The 20,581-nt window shown below is 34.7% G+C and overlaps 2 protein-coding genes across 4 annotated transcripts; one reads left to right on the forward strand and one right to left on the reverse strand.

Annotated features, from left to right (window-relative positions):
* Positions 1-808: 808 nt before the first annotated feature.
* On the forward strand, positions 809-9,849 carry LOC130801856 (chaperone protein ClpB3, chloroplastic-like). Its single transcript, XM_057665776.1, has 10 exons — positions 809-1,331; positions 2,999-3,217; positions 3,704-3,941; positions 4,228-4,423; positions 5,550-5,604; positions 5,756-5,906; positions 6,616-6,924; positions 7,368-7,633; positions 8,260-9,186; positions 9,275-9,849. Exons 1-10 carry the CDS (start codon positions 1,092-1,094, stop codon positions 9,599-9,601), a joined length of 2,928 nt encoding a protein of 975 aa, XP_057521759.1. The 5' UTR covers positions 809-1,091; the 3' UTR covers positions 9,602-9,849.
* Positions 9,850-10,124: 275 nt separating this feature from the next.
* LOC130801857 (uncharacterized) lies at positions 10,125-18,356 on the reverse strand. 3 transcript variants are annotated; one of them, XM_057665779.1, is made up of 6 exons: positions 18,224-18,356; positions 17,978-18,112; positions 14,001-14,074; positions 13,731-13,810; positions 13,339-13,490; positions 10,125-10,555 (listed from the first exon to the last, which is right to left on the reverse strand). In XM_057665779.1, exons 1-6 carry the CDS (start codon positions 18,225-18,227, stop codon positions 10,476-10,478), a joined length of 525 nt encoding a protein of 174 aa, XP_057521762.1. In that variant the 5' UTR covers positions 18,228-18,356; the 3' UTR covers positions 10,125-10,475. The 3 variants fall into 3 exon arrangements, with proteins under 3 accessions (XP_057521762.1, XP_057521760.1, XP_057521761.1); XM_057665777.1 differs by lacking the exon at positions 10,125-10,555 and adding an exon at positions 10,596-13,256; XM_057665778.1 differs by lacking the exon at positions 10,125-10,555 and adding an exon at positions 10,596-13,256 and having other exon boundaries at positions 17,978-18,109; positions 18,224-18,345.
* Between the last annotated feature and the right edge of the window lie 2,225 nt (positions 18,357-20,581).

The following is a 20,581-nucleotide window of genomic DNA, read 5'->3' on the forward strand; positions in this document are numbered from 1 at the left end:
ACTATATCAATCTACTTATTTTTGAAGTTTAATCGTAACTAAGACAATTATCAACCACATTAACGCTTTAACAAAAATATCCAACATCCGTTAGATGTTTTATATTAACGTCATTCGTGGAGTACAAAAATCGCTAATAATAAGGAGGTTGTTTGTCAAATAAGTGATAACTAATAGTTAGTAGCTGATTCGAATGACTTATTTAATCAATTAGTTTAACCAACTAATTTTGAAAACACTATTAGGAATAACTTGTTCAAGATTAACTATTTTACCAAGCACCCAAATAACAATTACAATTTTATGATAAACTGTCAATAAAATCAAATTTTATATGGATAGTAATAGTATTGTTAAAAAATATTGAAAAAATTATCTAAAATAATCCAATCTTTTAATAATTTTCTACAATAATTCCATCTATTGTAGAATAATTCCATCTATTGTTTTAACGAAAAGATAAACTAAAATAAAATTGTCGAAAAAATGTTAAAAAATGTTGAAATTTTTTTTTGATTTTTTTAAGTATTCAAAATATTATGTAAATTTTTTTAATTTTTCTCTAATTTTACCTTAATTTTTCTGTTTATTTTTTTTGAATTACAGATTGTCGGATTATCCAATTTTACTCTTTGAAAATACCCCTAAAGTTAAGATTATTTATAGTTAATCAATAAACCTAGGTGAAATTATTGTACAGAAATTATAAAAATGTTGGATTAGTTTAGGTAAATTTTCCAAAAATATATATATTTTTTTGAAGATTGCAAAAATATTTATGTTATGATAATTTGTGAATTTTAAAAATTATAAATTATTTTGTGAAAAATTGAGCATGGGAAAGAGTACAAGTGTTTTTGTACTGGTGCTAGCTTCCTGAACTCTCTGTACATCCTTTCCCCTCCTAGAAGGTGCTGGAATTTCAGCAATCCAATTGAGGATTCCCCCTATTTTGCCAAACCATTATAAAGGCAACTCGCATACAATCTTCCTTTCGATCTTCCTTTGTTGAATTCCCACGCAAAGCATACTCAATTCCCTTAAATTATTCTTCAATCTGATCGATTCTCTGTACAAATCCCTACTCGCTTATGGCTACTGCTACGACGTCGTTTCCGGGAGCCTATCTTCGTGTTCCACCAAAGAATGGGGTTAGAAATGCGTTGTTTTCTCAGTCTATAGTCTCTATTGCACTCAATTCAAGAAAACCCAAGTCGCTAAAATCATTGAAATCGAGTACAAATTCATTTCATTTTGGTTTACGTAAGAGTTGTAGGAAGGGTTCTAATTACGGCTCTTTTGTTGTTCGATGTGATGCAGCTGGTGGCAGGGTGAGGTTTATCAAATCTTACTTGTTTCTTAGTACCTGTTTTATGCCCATATATCATTTTTTCTTCTACTTGGAGTTTTTTTTCTTCCATGAATTGGAATTGTGAATTGTGGGTCATTTTGTATGTTGTTTTTACAAATTGGGTTTGGGATTTTTGAAAAAAATTATTTATCTTTTGAGCTTATTTTTATTTGATAGTTTCTCGATTGAATGCGTGTACGTTGAATTTCTCTCCTTTTCGTTAGTACATGTTTGGGTTACTGCTATTGAATTTAAAATGGAGGTGACTTTGTGAGAGAAACAAGCTGACTATTTTTTCTATCTGTCCTTTTGATTTCTTTACAATAAGGGATAATTACTTTTTAAAATTTGTAGTAGGGAAATAAGAAAAAAGATTTGGTGGATGAAGGAAGAATGAGTTTGTAATTTAAATTAGGATAGGGAATATGAGACCAAAGCTAAAAGTATAAAGGAAAAGTTACTAGGAATAATATAACCTTTTGCTTATTTTCCTACAATAATATTAACTTTTGATTAACCATGAATAAATAATAACATAGTGTAAAAACAAGACCGCATCGCATAGCGTCGGCTGCGTTGTAAAGGTTTTTAAACAACGAACGGCCGCATTGTAAATGTTTTTAAAAACAACGAATCGATATTTTCCGCATTGTAAAGGCGTAGAAAACCGCATTTTGTACCGTATCAAGGGATATCTTTTGGTTTTATCCGATATTTAGGCGTTACGATAACCTCATCACTCCCGTTACCGCATCACCGTTTCGTTACCGCAATTGCGACCGTTACCGTATTTTTGTTCTATGAATAATACCTAGATGTTTACCTAGAATATCCAAAACATGTTACAATTCAAACTATAGGAGATTACATGATAAAAATATTGGTAGATTAGCTAATAAATTAAAGTTGGTATTATTTTAGGAAAAAACCCCTAAGTTGGTGTTATTCATAGTTAATCAAAAGTTAGTATTATTATAAGGAAATTAACGAAAAATTGTTGTTCATAGTAATTTTTCCAAAGTAAAAAAAGTAGCTAAATCAAATAGACTATCCAAAACCAGGATTATAGCAAAATCAAATGGATACAGGAAGTATCTACACATTTGTTTTGATTTTCTTTTAAACTTTTGTTTAATAAGGGGTGAGCTTAATATTATTCATATCCTTTTCTAAGTAGAACTCTTAACTCCGCTTTTTTATACTCACTTTTCAAAGTTTTAATGTTCTATAAAGATTTTGTCTTTGTCTTGATTTGTTTTCCTGTTAGAATAATTGAGGTACTACTGGGTTCTTTTAGGGGTGTAAGAATCAAGATAGTACCTCATGTTATTGTTTGGGATTTGTTGATGAATATAGAAATTATAGGGGGTTTGAGTTTTGAGAGTCTTTCATAGTCTATAATCCGTTGCTAATAAATAATGAAAAATTCAATTTTAATATTACACAACAAAATTTTTTATAGCCGAAATGATCAAATTGCCATTTTATTTTATTCCCCTCCTATTTTGAGTTCAATATGTGCAGATTGTATAAGATTGCTTACCTATATCTCAATTATCCTTTGGTTGAGGTGGCTCGTCCTATATCGTCTAAATCCTATTTCAAAGTGGTTATCTAATGATAAAATTGATGATTTTTTTGATATAGATTACTCAGCAAGAATTCACAGAAATGGCTTGGCAAGCAATTGTTTCTTCTCCAGAAGTGGCAAAAGAGAATAAACATCAGATAGTGGAGACTGAGCATTTGATGAAAGCCCTTTTGGAGCAAAAGAATGGACTTGCTCGTCGCATTTTTTCTAAAGCTGGAATTGATAATACCAGCCTACTTGAAGCAACCGACAAGTTTATACAACGGCAACCGAAGGTTTGAGGAAGCTTATGTCGATTTTGTTCTGTTATGATGTTGACTAAGTTTGTTTATAGTGAATTCTATCATAAATGAGGAAACCTAAAATGTTGTAATACTATGAGCTAGGGTAATCTAAATGGAGAATACCTTAACTGGCTCATGTTTCTTGATGCAGCCCCTGTCTCTCCTTTTCTATGTGGCTGTTGTGATTGTAATATATATCTTCAGAGGTTGTCAGAGCTTGTCTGCTACAGGGTCTAATGAATACTTCCTCTGCTTTTTTAAGCGCACCATTTCATCCACACAAGAATATAAAGTTGGTGCGCTTATAGGAAATGGAGGAAGTTTTATAATTTTTGTATGTATCACATGTATGCTTCCTTGTCCGCTACAATAATATTTCCTTTACTTGGCATGAGCTTATGAGGTGTTGATTACTAGCCAAAGGCCTTTCATGAATTTATTCTGACTAGTCAAGTTTCTTTTTCCTCTTTTTGCCAGGTTCTGGGTGAATCTGCTGGTTCAATGTTGGGACGAGATTTTGAAGGATTGATTCAAAAAGCCAGGGAATACAAGAAAGAATACGGAGATTCATTTGTGTCCGTGGAGCATTTGGTTCTTGCTTTTGCACAAGATAAGAGATTTGGGAAACAGCTGTTCAGTGATTTTCGGCTTTCTGAGAAAACTCTAAGATCTTCAATACAAGCTGTAAGGGGACGCCAATCAGTCATTGATCAAGGTGATAGTTTTTCTTAAGATTCATGATTTCTTATATACCTTGCCTAATTAATAATTTAATATGAAGTCCCAAACCACGCTTAGGTGTGAGCCCCTTTGGAGCATTGCATAAAGGAATGTTGTGATCAACATCTGGAATAGTCTGCTCCAGATGTCAAACTCATCTCTTTGTTTTGTTAAACTTACAGTGGAACATTTAGAATTTTTGTGACTTGGTGCGGAATGATATAGCTTGCTGTTTGTGAACTATGTTAATAGATTTGAAACTTTTTATCTTAATCTTGCAGATCCAGAAGGTAAATATGAAGCTCTGGAGAAGTATGGAAAAGATTTGACTGCTATGGCAAGAGAAGGAAAACTAGACCCTGTAATAGGAAGAGATGACGAGATACGTAGATGCATCCAGATTTTGTCACGGAGAACCAAAAATAATCCTGTTCTAATTGGTGAACCTGGTGTAGGCAAAACTGCAATCGCTGAGGGGTGAGTTTATCTTATTTTATTTACAAATTTTACCTTTTTCTTATCATGTAAAATGCAATGGTACTTGGTTAGGTCTGTTTGTCGATAAACATCTTCTAGAGTTTGCCTAATTGTCTTCTTGGTTTCCTCTGACAAGTTTCCATGTATCCGATTATTTTGGGGTTTATCATAGGCATTATTTTAGAATGGCAGTACCATATTCTAAAGAAGTTCATTTTGTTTCTGAATCGGTAGTACCTCCAAAACAATGCTGACCCGATCGACATTTGGAAGTTGTGCTCTCCCGTGTGCACAAACTGTCTCCTAATGCTGTTGGAAGCGTTGGATTTTTTAATCTTGTTGAGTAATGTTGTGCTTCTTTTTCTGAGAAATAGGAGGCATTTTCGAGCTTTTATTTAGAAAAACTATCAGTAGAATCCCAACTAATGTTTGTTTGCCCTAATAATCTTTACCCTATTGTTTCAAAAGAATTATTAATGACTTCGAGCCTGATACATATGTGAAGAAGGTTATTCTGCCAACTGTCAGATTATGCCTGGCTTTAATTGTTTTTTCTTTTCTGTGTTAGAAATGAACACTTAACCTAATATGATTTTTTCTACTTTTACTTCTCTCTGCTCCTTTACCACTTCAAGAGATCAGTACAAAGTGATGACCCTGTTGGATCATAAAGTTTTCAGGCTCAAACGAACTATGTCACTTCAAAGATTAGGTCTCTCCAAATTGATATGTTGAGTCATTGAGCATTGCATGTGTGCTTACCCATACTGTGAACCAATTAACTGTACATCCAGATCACTTGGCACTTGATTTTAGTAATTATTAGTTTTTTATCACTAAGATCCCTTCCTGAATTTCTTGCGGAGTTTTTCCTAGTTTTTGTTCTTGTTTTAGAGTACCTTTTTCAATTACTTGGAAATTTGTGGATGTATTGTCACAGTTGGGAGAAGGATTTCCGCGTCGCTGGTCACTTGGGGTTTATCGTAGGCAACTAGGCATTATGTTAAAAGTGGTCTATTGTTTGGTGTTTTTTTTTTTGGGGGAGGCGGAGGTTAGTTTGCTAATGTAATGTGTAAGATATGTGCGGTGAAATTGCGTCTTACCAGCTGTTCTTCTATATATATAGGCTTGCTCAAAGAATCGTTGAGGGGGATGTTCCACAAGCTTTGATGAACCGAAAGGTATACTACTGTATCTTTTCATCCATATTTTTCTGTTTATCCTTGTCTATTTTGTTTCCTATGTATTCAATCTTGACCTGCCCCACAATCCCACACTTCTCCATTCTAGTAGAAAATGCTATTTATGTAACAAATACGGTTATACTTTCAGTTAATTTCGCTTGACATGGGAGCACTCATCGCTGGAGCTAAATATCGGGGTGAATTTGAGGACCGACTGAAGGCTGTTCTGAAGGAAGTGACAGAGGCTGAGGGTCAGACCATCCTTTTTATTGATGAGATTCACACAGTAGTTGGAGCAGGTGAGTTAAAAATTCTGACATGAAATTGATGAGATGAAAAAGACGATGCAGAATTTTATTTTTGAAACTATATAGGGCACTCCCTCTGCCCCTATATGTACATATTTCCATTTTAGTTTATCCCATATACTTTTCTCTCTTTCCTTGTTTTGGCATGGTCCTCGCATCTTTTCTTTTGATCTCATCCACAAATCTCTCCTCATCTCATCTACTTATTTCTTGCATCCACTGGTGTTTTTGCTTATTTTTCAATTAAAATTTATCACAATTTTCAATACTATGTGCAATTTCATAGCAGCAGAGGGGGTACTAAAAGATGTTTTGGTCGATGATGTTGTGTTGAAGACAGTTTTAAGTTCATTGAGTGGCTTCACATTCCCGAAAAGAAAAACTGAATAAAACAAGATTGCAGTTGATATATTTCTTCCCTCTATACTTCTTACAGTAGATTCTTACCTTTTTAATGTAGACTATTTCAATCCGTTGGTATATTATAAGATATTTCTAATGCGTCCTCACTCACCTTAGGCATAGGCCAGTCCAAAACCCTTCTCTGTGACATGAGTACATAATTGATGGTATATTATAAGATGCCTACCCGAAGGGTTTCATATTCTGTATAGTTATCAAGGAGAAATTGTTTTGAAGGCTAGTCGGTTGTGTAATCCGTTCAGTGATAAGAAATGAAACAAATCTGGCATTTTTGCAGGTGCCACAAATGGTGCTATGGATGCTGGTAATCTTTTGAAGCCTATGCTCGGCCGTGGAGAGTTGCGATGTATTGGCGCTACTACACTTGATGAATATCGTAAATACATTGAGAAGGATCCAGCATTGGAGCGACGTTTTCAACAGGTGTATGTTGACCAGCCAAGCGTTGAAAATACAATCTCAATACTTCGTGGTCTACGTGAGAGATATGAGTTGCATCACGGAGTTAGGATATCTGATAGTGCCCTTGTGGAAGCTGCTGTCCTTTCAGATCGCTACATTAGTGGACGGTTCTTACCAGACAAAGGTGAGTTGGTAACGTATAGAATAACTGGAGACATATTCAGTAACTTATTGTTGGATTATTTATGTGATCTTTCTTTACTACCCTATCTAGTTATGAGCTTTGAGCTACTTGGGCCCGAGTAATTTAAGCTGTATATGGTGCTGACTCTTTGAGGTCTGATATCATAATTCACTCCCTGTAGATCGAATTGTTAAGTTTTGTGAAGGAACCATAACAATAAATGAAACAAAAATCAAGTTTCCATCTTGATGCAAACAAGAAACGAGAAACATTAATTCATTGTCTCAGATCATGTTTTTGTACAATTTTGGCACGAAAAGTTCGAATCGCAACTTGAGGCAAAGTTTGGCATTTCACGCTTCCACGGCTGTCTATTATGAGAGTAGTGAGCCTTTTCAATCTTGGTAGTGACCTTATTTGCTGAAATGATACTTTTGCTGCAGCTATTGACTTGGTTGATGAAGCCGCTGCTAAACTAAAGATGGAGATAACATCAAAACCTACTGCGCTTGATGAGATTAACCGTTCTGTATTGAAGCTTGAGATGGAAAGACTCTCACTTACCAATGACACTGATAAAGCGTCAAAAGAGAGGCTCAATCGGCTTGATACAGAGTTGTCCATATTAAAGGAAAAGCAAGCTGAGTTGACTGAGCAATGGGAGCATGAGAAAAGTGTAATGACACGCATACAGTCCATCAAAGAAGAGGTATGCGATTCTGCGCTTTGTGAAAATATGCGATTCTGCGCTTTTTGAAAATATGCGATTCTCTGCTTTGTGAAAAACTTACGGCCCGCTTGGTTAGTGATACTACATGGTGGTAATTGGAATTATTTATAGTGTAGAATTTCATCTAAAGTTCCATGTCATTCCCATGGTTTTTTACATTTTGATCACAATTTTTTTTTTTATTTACAAATTTCCTTTACCACCTAATACCACCTCTCCCAATGGTAATGCATTGGAATAAATTTATGAAGAGAATGAGATGATTGAAGTTGGACAAGTATGGTCATCAAGGTAGCCAAGAGATTTTTCAACCAAAATTTCGCTAATTTTCATTCCCATTACCACCGTTTAATACCACTTACCAAACGGGCTGTTAATGATTTATGATTGTTCTGCAACTAAGTTCTATTTATTTGCTGTGCTATTTTGTTTCTCCCTCTATCTTTTTGAGTTTGCTACATAACATCTGAAAGGCTCTCACTTTAATTTGTGTAGTGTAGCAAATTCCAAGAGAAGGAGTGATACATCATTATATTTCCAGTAATCTTAATTAAGACTGCCACCAATGCGCTTAGATCTAGAATTTGACATCTTCATTAATTTAGATTGACAGGGTAAACATTGAGATCCAGCAGGCAGAGCGAGAATATGATCTAAATCGTGCTGCTGAACTAAAGTATGGCAGTCTCAATTCTCTACAACGCCAATTAGAAAGCGCGGAAAAAGAGCTGGATGAGTACATGAAATCAGGGAAATCTATGTTACGAGAAGAAGTAACTGGTAGTGATATCGCTGAAATCGTTAGCAAGTGGACAGGAATTCCTGTTTCAAAGCTACAGCAGTCAGAGAGGGAGAAACTATTGCATTTGGAAGAAGAGCTACACAAACGTGTCGTGGGCCAAGATCCAGCAGTAAGGGCTGTAGCTGAGGCTATTCAACGTTCTAGGGCTGGGCTCTCTGATCCACATCGCCCGATTGCCAGTTTCATGTTCATGGGCCCCACCGGTGTGGGAAAGACTGAGCTAGCTAAGGCCTTAGCCTCTTACCTGTTCAACACCGAGGAGGCCCTTGTTAGAATTGATATGAGTGAATACATGGAGAAGTTTGCCGTCTCGAGACTTATAGGTGCTCCACCTGGTTACGTGGGATATGAGGAGGGAGGCCAATTAACAGAAATAGTTAGGAGGAGGCCATATGCAGTGATCCTATTCGATGAGATAGAAAAGGCGCATGCTGACGTTTTCAACGTGTTCCTTCAAATTTTGGACGATGGTAGGGTGACCGACTCACAAGGACGAACTGTGAGCTTCACCAATACGGTAATCATTATGACTTCAAATGTTGGATCGCAATACATTTTAAATGCTGAAGACGAGACTTCGTCGAAGGAGATTACGTATGAGATTATAAAGCAAAGAGTGATGGATGCGGCCCGATCAATCTTCCGTCCCGAGTTTATGAACAGAGTAGATGAATATATCGTCTTTCAGCCTCTTGATCGTGAACAAATTAGCAGCATTGTGCAATTACAGGTTTGTTCGTATAACTGTGGCTTATTTAAATTTTACGGAACTGAATGGTTGAATGTGGGCTAAATTTATGTTCTTTGATGCGATTCAGCTGCAAAGAGTTCAATCGAGAATTGCAGATCGTAAGATGAAGATTGAAGTGACTGATCCCGCAGTTCAACTTCTCGGCAAGCTTGGATATGATCCCAACTATGGCGCCAAGCCTGTTAAGCGTGTAATACAGCAGCATGTGGAGAATGAGATTGCAAAAGGCATCTTGAGAGGAGATTTTAAAGAAGAAGATACCATTGTTGTCGATACAGAGGTCACAGCTTTTTCAAATGGCCAGCTTCCGCAGGAAAAACTCGTATTCCGGAAACTTGAGCCCGAGTCTGGTTCCTCTGCTGAAGAAGAGAAACAAGCTGTTTCTCCTTTTTAGATCTAAAATATTTTACAGTTTATAGTCTTTATACCATGTTGTTATGTAGTTTGAACTTAAAGTGCATATAAAAATTAGTGCCAAGGTTGTGGGACTGGTACAACATGGTTTTATAGGAGTCTAGAGTAGTTCTCTTACACTAGTATAAAAGACTTGTACACAAATAAGTTGATTAAATTCACAAAGTCACTCTATAATTTTTCACTATTATACCCTCCATTTAATACCAATTAAATGATTTGTTACAGTAATTCGATTTCACGTAAATCAACTTGTTTGTTTTTCGAGGGTTGAAGTGTATATTATAAAATCAAGAGAACTCATCAAAAAGGCTAATTGAGTAGGTGAGAGAACCCATTTACTATATAAACTCGACAATAATTGTCCACATACAAATGATGTGACAAATTCCCATAATCTTGTAATGACCTCCAATTCATTCCATTACATTCGAAACCCCTTTTGATACCATTATTATTATAGAATAAACAAGAGAATTCACCAAAAAGACTAGCTTATTAGGTGAGAGAGCTCATTTACTCTATAAACTTACACTAGTTGTCCATACAACCGATGTGAGACAAAGTCCCATAACAATAGCCTTAAATCCATTCCATTACAATATATTTACCTTAGTATCTAGAAACCTTGTTTAACCAACATGCAACTAAAACATATTAGTGGCTAGACTTGAGAGTTGGAGAGGAATAAATGAAAAGTTGTAGGAAAAAAAAATCTATCAAACGGCTCACGGCAACACTCTTGTCTAGCTTTAGCAGTTAAAAACTAACCAAGCAACTAGCTATTGATATTACATCAGGACTATCCAACTATTTTAAAGCTCGATGTTTCAGGTGGAACCATACATATATCATCAAATATCCAGCCCATCATCAGTTTGATCATCTTCTTCGCTGAAGTCCAAACCTTTGATAGTCATCTTTCCAACGTTAACTGAGACGAAAAAAATCACAAATAACTAGTTAGATACATTCACTAATAAGTAAGACATGATCATTTCATTTTCAAACAGTCAATAGTGGAAAAAAAACTGTCTACCTAACCATATATGCTGCGGTTTTTTAGTTACACAGCTTAAAACTAATATGCTGCTATTACAAGTGCTTGGGGCCTAAAACGCATCATATAACGGCTAAAAATCCACAGCATAAGAGGTTTTTTCCACTAGTGAGTTCACAGTATTTCTAAGATTAGGACTCCCTCTGCTAACGAGGCACTGTTCTTTGGGAGTTGAAGCACTTAGTAACAAGTAATGAATCAGCACATGAAAGGTTGACACTTATGACCAGATTGGTTATTTTATTTAAAGGCAATGGTAATGAAAATTTAATGTACTTTAGTTACGAAATCTACTTGATGACCATGCTCGTCCTACACTAATCAATTATTTTTCTATACAAACTTTATTTTCATTCATTACCACTTGAAAATATGGTATTATGTGGTAAGAAGTGATAACGGAAAGTAATGAAAATCATGAAGAAAACACATATTAGGGATGAAACCTTCAATACCATGAGAACGGCATAGCACATTTTATGAAAATTAACACTAAAACTCATTCTCATTACCACCTTTCAATACTACTAACCAAACGCCCTATAAGGAGTTGATTTCGAAAGTAAATTTGAAGGATCGTGTCTTAAACGTGAAAAAAGTTAAGGAAAAAGTTTTTAGAGAAGAAATAAAAAGGTTAGATAAGTTAATAATGAAGAAACATAAGATCAAGGACCATTGAATCTCAATAAGTTCTAAACAAGGTTACCTTGGTTTAATTCACAATTGAAACAAGGGTCCACTCATTGGCATAGAAAAGAATACAACAAGTTTCCCAGTAACATAGATAATCATCTTATTAATTTCGGTACCATTTGAATTGATGCAGCATTGTCATATCTGCTTCATAGGATTCAACATAAATTTGATTTACGGTGGGCATATTAGATTTTAGGTCATGATTCATATCAAGTTATTGTCAATTAGAATATTTTGAGGAATTCCATGTGGGATACTGAAGTTTTGGCTTTGCCACATGTGACCCTGAATTTTTGGCTTTGCCACATGATGGATAAATGTTTTTTTTTTTTTTTTACGTGGTGACCTAAGCTTCTAACTTTTTCACTTAGTGGACATTAAGTTTAGGTTTTTGTTAAATTTACGTTGTTATTACCCATTATAACGACTTTTTTCAGAAAAACAAACGTCACGATCATCCTTATGAGGCAGGTTTATCGAAATTTCTTTGAAATGAATGCTTAATTTAACAAAGAATTTGACCCTTTATCTACCATATAGAAAATTTGAAAGCTCAGGGTTACCATACAGATTAGAAAAATTTAGTCTACAATGCGAGAAAGTCGAAAATACAAGGTTACCATGTGAAATTTCTCAAATAATTTAATGCAATTTGAAAATTATTACTCAATCTAAACCATGATGAAATTGTTAGGATTAGGTCTTTGGTTAGGATCAAATTCATCCACATTATATTTTTGCTCTAGTTTCAACTTATTAAAATTGAACAAATCATAATATTGGTAAATCTTTCCATTTTTTATTTCATTGATAAAGGTGTACTAAAAAAATACATGAGTCCTTCTGAAAGGATGAGTGAGAAGTAAGCACAGGGTAAAACATAATATAGAACTAACACAGACACAGAAATAAGTATTGTTTGATGTTTGCAGGTTGTATTTGGCTGACATATTGTTGGTTTCAGTCAAGATAATATCCATGCTACAACAATTAGCTAGTTATTGATAATTAAGGCATTTGAATTCGGTTAATTCAGGTTTAAGCTAAAGTAGGGTCAAATTCTCTCAGGTGTTTGCATTGATATTGTAGTAATAGTAGATACTAGAGCACGGGTGAATAGTAAGTCGGATTTGAGGAAAAAGCGGTGGAATCGCAACAGTTTAAGAGTGTTGGATTTGGAGTAAAAGATTCCTAAAGGTTGAGTCATGAAATCACCAAAAATAAGACATAGAGGAGGCTTAGTCGTTGCTAGTAAAGCAGCTGAGTTGTAGCCAAGTCGTTGCTATTAAAGCAGCTGAGTGCTACGTATGTTTGTGCTACATATTCAAAATACGAATCTGATTGAGTCGGTTTGGACATTTGCATCAACGCTCACTAGAGGCACGTTGAACACTTTTGAGCTTAGAAACTACCAGATTATCATGTTCTCTGTCTTATATCATCTCACCGTCAACGAAAAGCTTCTTATCTGTCTTATTGGACTAATATTCTGAGATTGTTGGAGTTTGTAGTTCATAGAAAGAAAAGGGATATGAAGAACTTGAAAGTTCAAGAGCATACAGTAGTCATTCGAAACCAATGGAAGAGAATGTTTGTGGACAATTAGTCACAAGAGCAGAAATCTTGGTTCACGCAGCCAACCCCATTTGGGGAAAGATTTTGGCATTGCTTTTGTTGTTATTCCAGTCACAAATGAGAGCATTTGCAACAGTGAAATCTAAGAAGGTAATACAAGGGATGGTCCAAAGCTATGGCCTGCCGAGTTTTATATTGAATAAGCTTCGAGTTTATATTGAATAATATGGTACATTGTCAATTTGCCAAACAGCATCAATTATCACCCAAACACCAAGAAGAACGCAAATCATACTGTTTCTTCCTAAAGAAAAGAAAGATATATCATATCAATAAAACATTTAACAATGGTTGGCATTCTCAAAACTTGTAAGAGTACAACTTACCAACAGCATCCATGCCCATCAATTTGGGCATGAATTGCTTGATGTGATCTTCTGCTGCTTTATCAGCCTTGAGTGACTGGCACTCAAAAGACACTGTAATCTTGTTTTTTGCTTGCTTCTGTTCAACTTCTTTAGTGAAATCATCTCCCCAGCTGTCTAAGAAACATGTAAAGAAAGGGATACTTGTTAGTGGTTTGCTTAAAAATAACAAGCTTGAACTTTTGAAGACTAGGCTGTCTAGGAAAGTGAGTGCAAAAAGGTAGAGGAAGTCATAGCAAAGTGAAAACACTAGCTTCTTAAGCATCATAAGGACCAATTCACCTTTATATTAATGATAATCCCAAATACAAAACACAAGCTATAAATTGTTAAATAATGTCAAATCAGCTTACCCATGAACATGTTCAGCATTGTTAAACCTTGCGGCATCATGTCCTTTACATTCTACGATCACAGTCGCTTCTCTTTTCGTCTGTTATATGACAAAGTATATCGAGAAGCAAATACAACTTGAAGGTCAGAAAGTCGCATGACATACAACTACAACAATGACAATACTTGAATCCCACATATTGGGTTGGCTACATAAGCCCAAAACAAATAAACGTGAGAAATTGTTGGCAACAACATGATATAAAGGGAGAAAATTTGGAAATAATTACTCTGAAATCAACAATATTGAGCTTGATTAAACGGTAGTCGTCACCTCTGCTGCACTCTCGTTCGCATGCAAGTTCTAGACCACAACAGAGCAGCAAAATTGTGATCAGTGAAGGAAAGATACCTCAAACTTTACAAAATTGTACACAATAACAGAAAATATTTAGTAATAACATGGCATTATCAAAATTTTCAGGTAGAATGGAAAAAGAGTGCAAAAACAATCAGGTGGCAAAAAGCACATACGTACTATTTAATTAGTGAAACAGGAGATAGATCTAATGTCGTCTCTGTGGGAAAATCTATTCTGGAACAACCCTAGACTACATAGCTGATGACCGATAAGGCTGAATAGGGACTGAACACCTAAGAACTGATCCTACAGGCTACAAGTCGGTGGTGAGTGGAAAACTTATTCATAAAAGCTGAGAGCTAGTCGCATAAGGAATAAGAGCAACAAGAGTGACACTTCTAGTAATATGAAATCATTTTCAAAATGAGGCTATTGGAGCCAAACAATAAGATCTTGACTCCTGAGCATGACAAAACTAGTTGTAATTTTCAAGCTAAGTTTTGCTCCCTTCAATAAAAAATTTCCAGCTGATAGAGCCACTAATTTGACATTTTGACTAGTAATATGAAAACTAAATCAAGCCCATAGCACAAAATATGAGTCACATCGTTACCATATTGTTGAGGTTGTGAGCTTACGGCAATCGCAATGTAAATTGCGATAAAAGAAAAATTCATTTGCATTGATCGCAACAGTGGTTCCTATCATGATCGCATCCAAGGTTTTGCACTATGAACATAACGGATTTTCATTGTTACTAGAATATAAAATAGGAGCTAAGGAGGTAAACCCTTTGTCAAAAAATATATCATTGTCATACATAAATCAAATGAGGTTCAAGGCGTAATATGTATTTCCAGTGAAACTAGAACTCCATGATTGATTAAGAGCTTGAATTTCCCTATTCGCGCAAAATAGTCATTCTCAAACTTGGTAAGACTCATGAATGGTCACCGTGGTCAAGAAGGCTAGAACTCACAAACCAAGAAAGCTATTGGGATGTTGACTAGGAATAGGAGGAATCAAGGGGTACTCCAAAACCCAAATTCATCAGCTAGAAATAAGTTAACCAAACTCGAGGTGCGATTTCCAAGAAAGTTATAAACCCATTAAATTGTTCCCATTGTGAGCATAAATATTTCTCTCCTAAGGAATCATTAGATGAACCCAAAGGTACACTACCGACTTCTAAGTCGGTCATTGTACTTGATATTTCCTTTGATTTGACTTTAGGTTCTACATAACGATGTACCCAAATTATGGAAACCATTTCATAAGATTAACATCATTGAATATCCATGATGAAATTGATTTCCGAGCAGCTCCTTTCATTTCTTATGCTATGAAACTAAGCCCGCAAATACAACTTTTTATAGGGATTGTGTAATGGAATGAATTTGAATCTATTACAAGGTCATGGGAGTTTGTCCCACATCAGTTGTATGGGCAACTAATGTGGGGTTAATAGAGTAAATACGTTCTCACTTACTAGGCTAGTCTTTTTTGATGAGTTCTCTCATTTGTTCAATAATAATGGTGTTAGAGCAGGCTCAAAGTGGTGGCCTACGATTAAGAGCCAATGTAATGGAATGGATTTGAGGAGCCAATGAGAAGTGGTGGCCTAGGTTAAGCCAGTCGTGAACAACGAGGATGTTGGAACTTATGGGGCTTTGAATGTAATGGAATGGATTTGAGGCCATTACAAGGTTATGGGACTTTCTTCCACGTCGGTTGTATGGGCAGTTAATGTGCGGTTTATAGAGTGCATGGACTCTCTCACCTAATAGGCTAGTCTTTTGGATGAGTTCTCTCGTTTGTTCTATAACAATTTTTAACGTTGAGCTTGGGGAAATATGCAATTGATAATGTATTTGCGATGCATAAAGGAATTTTGCATACTAAATGTAACACCGTGAATATTTGTTATATAAATCCATGAATGATGGAACCCAAAGACGAACAAGATGTAAGAAAGATTTATATGGATTGTATTTAAGATTCGTATACTAAGGTGAATAGACTTTTATTCAAGACAGTTGGGTCGGTGGAATAAAGACTCGAGATGGATTAGTTTATTCTTATGAGTGATGAACTTCGGTATGCATGAATCTCAGTTCATGTTAACCTTTATGAACCTAATACGTATTAAAAAAAAAATATTATAATAGATAATAAGTTAGAATAACATTATATTACTCCATTGAAATTCATAAGTTACGTGAGAGCAATAAGCTATAAATCAGTTATAAAGCGACCATTATTTAATAAAACGGCCTCATCTTTATTCCATGAAACAAACAAATCAAATGTAAAGATTCACACATGCTCATTAAATTGATCTATTTAGCTTCTTAGATACTACAGTTAAGGCTTTGCATTGGGGAATTATACCTGTTGTCCCCTACTTGGCTATATGGTGCTTCGGCCTTCACCTTTAATATTCTATACATAATGGTGAGATTAATGTTTTGGACAGGCAGATGCATGCTTTCCACGAAAAATGTTCCAGAGATGTATTTTGTTACTTTATAATCTGTACACGAAAATAATTCCTAATTCTGGCCCAGTGCTATGATTCATCTGACCTAGTTATCTGGCCCAGTGATATTGATACATGTAAATGATATGACACCATAGGATGATCCTTTATTGTCGAGATGTTAACTACATTGGGCTTCACAAGCCGTAAAATATTATGCCTGCCTCTTTTTTGTAGGGTGCATGGAATATCTACACAAGATATTTGAATATGTTAATGAAGTGGCAGGATATTGATATCATCCTAAAGCAGAGACAATTCTGCTTTATCAATGAGTGTGAACTCTTATTGGTCTAACATCCTTTTGCTACCTGAACCATCTTGAAACCCATCAATATGATCTGAATTTTACTAACGTGCGGTCTAGAACTGCTAAAAATATAAAGCCACCCTATCTAAGCATGGAAACAAATTGAGGATCTTGAATCAAAATCCTTGCTTTATGCAAAATATGTTCTCTACACAAGTAAAACCATCATAATATGTATTTTGCCCAGTACTCTTTCAGGGCTTAGAAGAGAACTTACAAGATGAAGCAACAATGAGCAATTACTCAAAACCAGAACTAATTTTCACTATGCTATTTGGGAATGTATAGGATATTCTTCTCTCCCAATCATTTTGCTATGTTGCAGTTGTCAACATGGTGCAAAAATAAGGCCGCATCGTATTGCATCGGGTGCAATGTAAAGGTTTTCAAAAAACCGAACTAATAATTTCCGCATTGTCATGTATAAACCAATCTCTTTTTGGGCCCTTTCGAGAGATATCTTATAACGTTAACCAATATTTGGCGTTACAATCACCACGTCTCTTAAGTTACCACATCACCATGTCGTTGCTGCCATTACAACCGTTCCCACATTTTTGCACTATGGTCCTCAAAGCGTGAGGGTTTTATCGTAAATGTAGCAAAATGACTGGGGTGTATACCGAAGAGTAAATGTTAGGTTTGGAAACATAATTTTGTCTCTTGGATAGCAGTACATGGAAGACTGCCATTAGAAATCAAAGTCATCTCTTCTCTCAGTCCCATACAATCAAGTGAAAGATTTCAAAGAAATACAATCAAAATTGGCCCAATTAATACAAAAATCCTCTCTTTTTGATATGGGGAATTTAGTTACACATTTGGATTTCCAAATTCAAGAATATGTATACAGATAATACAAAACCCTGAGCTAAAAAGAAGCATAACTTAATCAATCTTATATACTGATAATACCTAACATGATAAACAATAGCACATAGTAAAATACCAAATTATCAAACACTTACACTAGTATATAAGGCATAATTTGCATAATCAGAAAAAAAATAAATTGTAAAAAGAAGAATTTAAAAAAGGATAGAGAAAGAGAGAAAACCAGAGCCATGGAGACCATAGCAAGTAGAATGAGGAAGATGGATGAAATGACCAGAAATTGAACCACATGGAAGTAGTGCTATTGATGCTATTCCTTCCATTTCCTTCATCTTTCTCTTGTTTGATTCTCCTTCTGCTAATTAATTTTACAAACAAAATATAAAATAAATAGACAATTCACCATTTTCATAGTGGGGAAAAGGAAGAAAAGAATTTAAAGAGCATGAGAATAGGATTGGAACTTTACCCATGTTTTTGTTCTCAGAAAACAGTATTGTAAAACTTTGTGAAGGTGGAGCGTCAATTCCAATTCTTAGGATTGGGATGGTACTCGAGAGCGATGATCATGAGTCGGGTCGGGTGTTTTTGGTTCGGTGACTCATTTTGAAATTGAATTTTGTAATTACATTTATTTTTATCTAATTTTAAATTTATGTTAAAGATAGATATGAGGTCAAGTATATATCAAGTCGTCTGATCTGTTTAATTTTGGGTTGGATTCAATTAGGTAAGGACAAAAGTCAAATTAATTGAAAATTGAATCTTATTTTAGTTAGAGTATACTATTTTTCTTATATAAATTCCTATGTTTGATTTTCGTTGCCTATTTTCTATCCCTCTCTTTCCGTCAGCATACCATGTGTTAGAAAAGTTAAATTAATTGGGTTTAATGAATGAGTACTCAATCTTTTCCTTGAGTTTGCTACCAAGGGAATGGGCACAAGATTTTAGTAGTTTTGTTGATGGTATAATAAGTTAAAATATTTGAATTGTGCGTATAGTATTAAAAGAGTGAAAATTGTAAAAATATGATGGAAACTATTTATGTAAAGAAAACAAAGCAATTAAGCGAAACAAACAGAGATAAAAACTAGGAAAAATTACAAAAAAATTACCTAATCTATAGGATTTTTTGCAAAAACTTACTTAATTTAATTTTTTTTACAAAAAACTACCTTGTATGACATAATTGTTTTGCAAAATACTACCATTTAATATGTCAACCGTTAGTTGACTGTTAAGTTGTGTGTTGACCTAGCATGTGTATGGCACGTGAATTCACTAAATGTACTCTTTCCTCTATTCAAATCAAAGCAGTTCCATAAGAAACTGAGCAGCAGAGAAAAAAAACTTAAAAATCTTGATGGAGTTCCAACAAGTATCCATCTTTAATTCATCTTCCATTTTCTTCTTCCAGTTCCAAAATAAATATTCCTTCTCCATCACTATTCTCCCCATTTGCCATCACACAAATATTACCATTTTCAATATCAATCAATGAAACCCACTCATTTACCCCTTTTGGAATCCCACCCATATTATTCAACCCTTTCTATACTTTTATTTCCCAATTAAACTCCATTATTTTCCCTTCATTTACATCCCACCATTTCTTCTTCCCTTCTAACTTAACAACCACACTTGATTTTAGTTTTTTACCCTAGGTCTAATAGAGAATATCAAAAGGAAGAAGAGTACATTGGGTTTTTGGTTTTTGTTTGAAAATGTGATGGTGAAAATGGGTGTGGTTGTATTAAAGGGTGTTGAATCAAAAAAGAAAAATCAAGAATGTTGATTCATAAGAAGAAAGAAAAAAACTTAATTTAAAACTCTATGTCGATATCTGTTGTAATTCAGCAATCCAATTTCATTAATCCATTGTTTGTTTTCCTCGCTGTCAATATCCATGAAATTTGATTCTTCAAAAATGGTGGATTTTTCAGCAGATAGTGATGGAGAGAGAATTGAATTAAAAATATATGATTTTCAGCGAAATTAGTAATTCGACGGAGAGAGAAAGATGAAAGGTTAGAAATGGTGATTTCCATTGATGAGAAACCAATTAAGAGTTGGATGAGAAGTGATTGGTACTCTTAAGACACATTTCATAGCCAAGTCGTGTGGTAAGCCAGGAATCAATTCTTTAATGGAGGAAGAAATTCAAATGTTGATTGAATTGTACCACTGAGTGAAGAGTAATCTCTCTCCATGAAGAGTGAGAGAAGCAATGAGTCACGTGCCACACACATGCCAAGTCAACGCACAATTTGACGGTCAACAAACGATTGACGTTAAGTGGTAGTGTTTTGAAAACAATTATGACATACAAGGTAGTTGTTTGCAAAAAAAAAAATCAAATTAGGTAGTTTTTTTGCATAATTCCCTATAAATTAGGTAGTTTTCTATCATTTTTCCTAAAAATTATAGCAAATTAGAGAGACATAGAAAGTATATGATCTTAAGAGCATCCATAATAATGTATCTTCATTTCCCCTTGCATCCCATTAATAATCACAACTTATATGAGTTATACCTTAATTAAATAATTTAAAAAATTTATCACGAGTGTAATCCTAAAAGTCATCATATATTGTCTCTCTGATTCTAATGATATGTCTCTAACAACAATTTCTCTCTTTATATACAAGTGCCAACATCATTGGAAAATAGTAGTTCTTGTAGAAAAACAATTAGGGATTTTGTAAATGAAAAAGGATTTGTACAACGTCGTCTTCAACTTTTTGGGAGCCCGGAGCGAACTATGAAAATGGTCCCCTAATATAAAATAAATATCTTATAATTTACTCTTTTTGTTCTACTTAAA

Source organism: Amaranthus tricolor, chromosome 15 (assembly GCF_026212465.1).
Source record: "Amaranthus tricolor cultivar Red isolate AtriRed21 chromosome 15, ASM2621246v1, whole genome shotgun sequence".
In the NCBI taxonomy this organism is placed as follows: domain Eukaryota; kingdom Viridiplantae; phylum Streptophyta; class Magnoliopsida; order Caryophyllales; family Amaranthaceae; genus Amaranthus; species Amaranthus tricolor.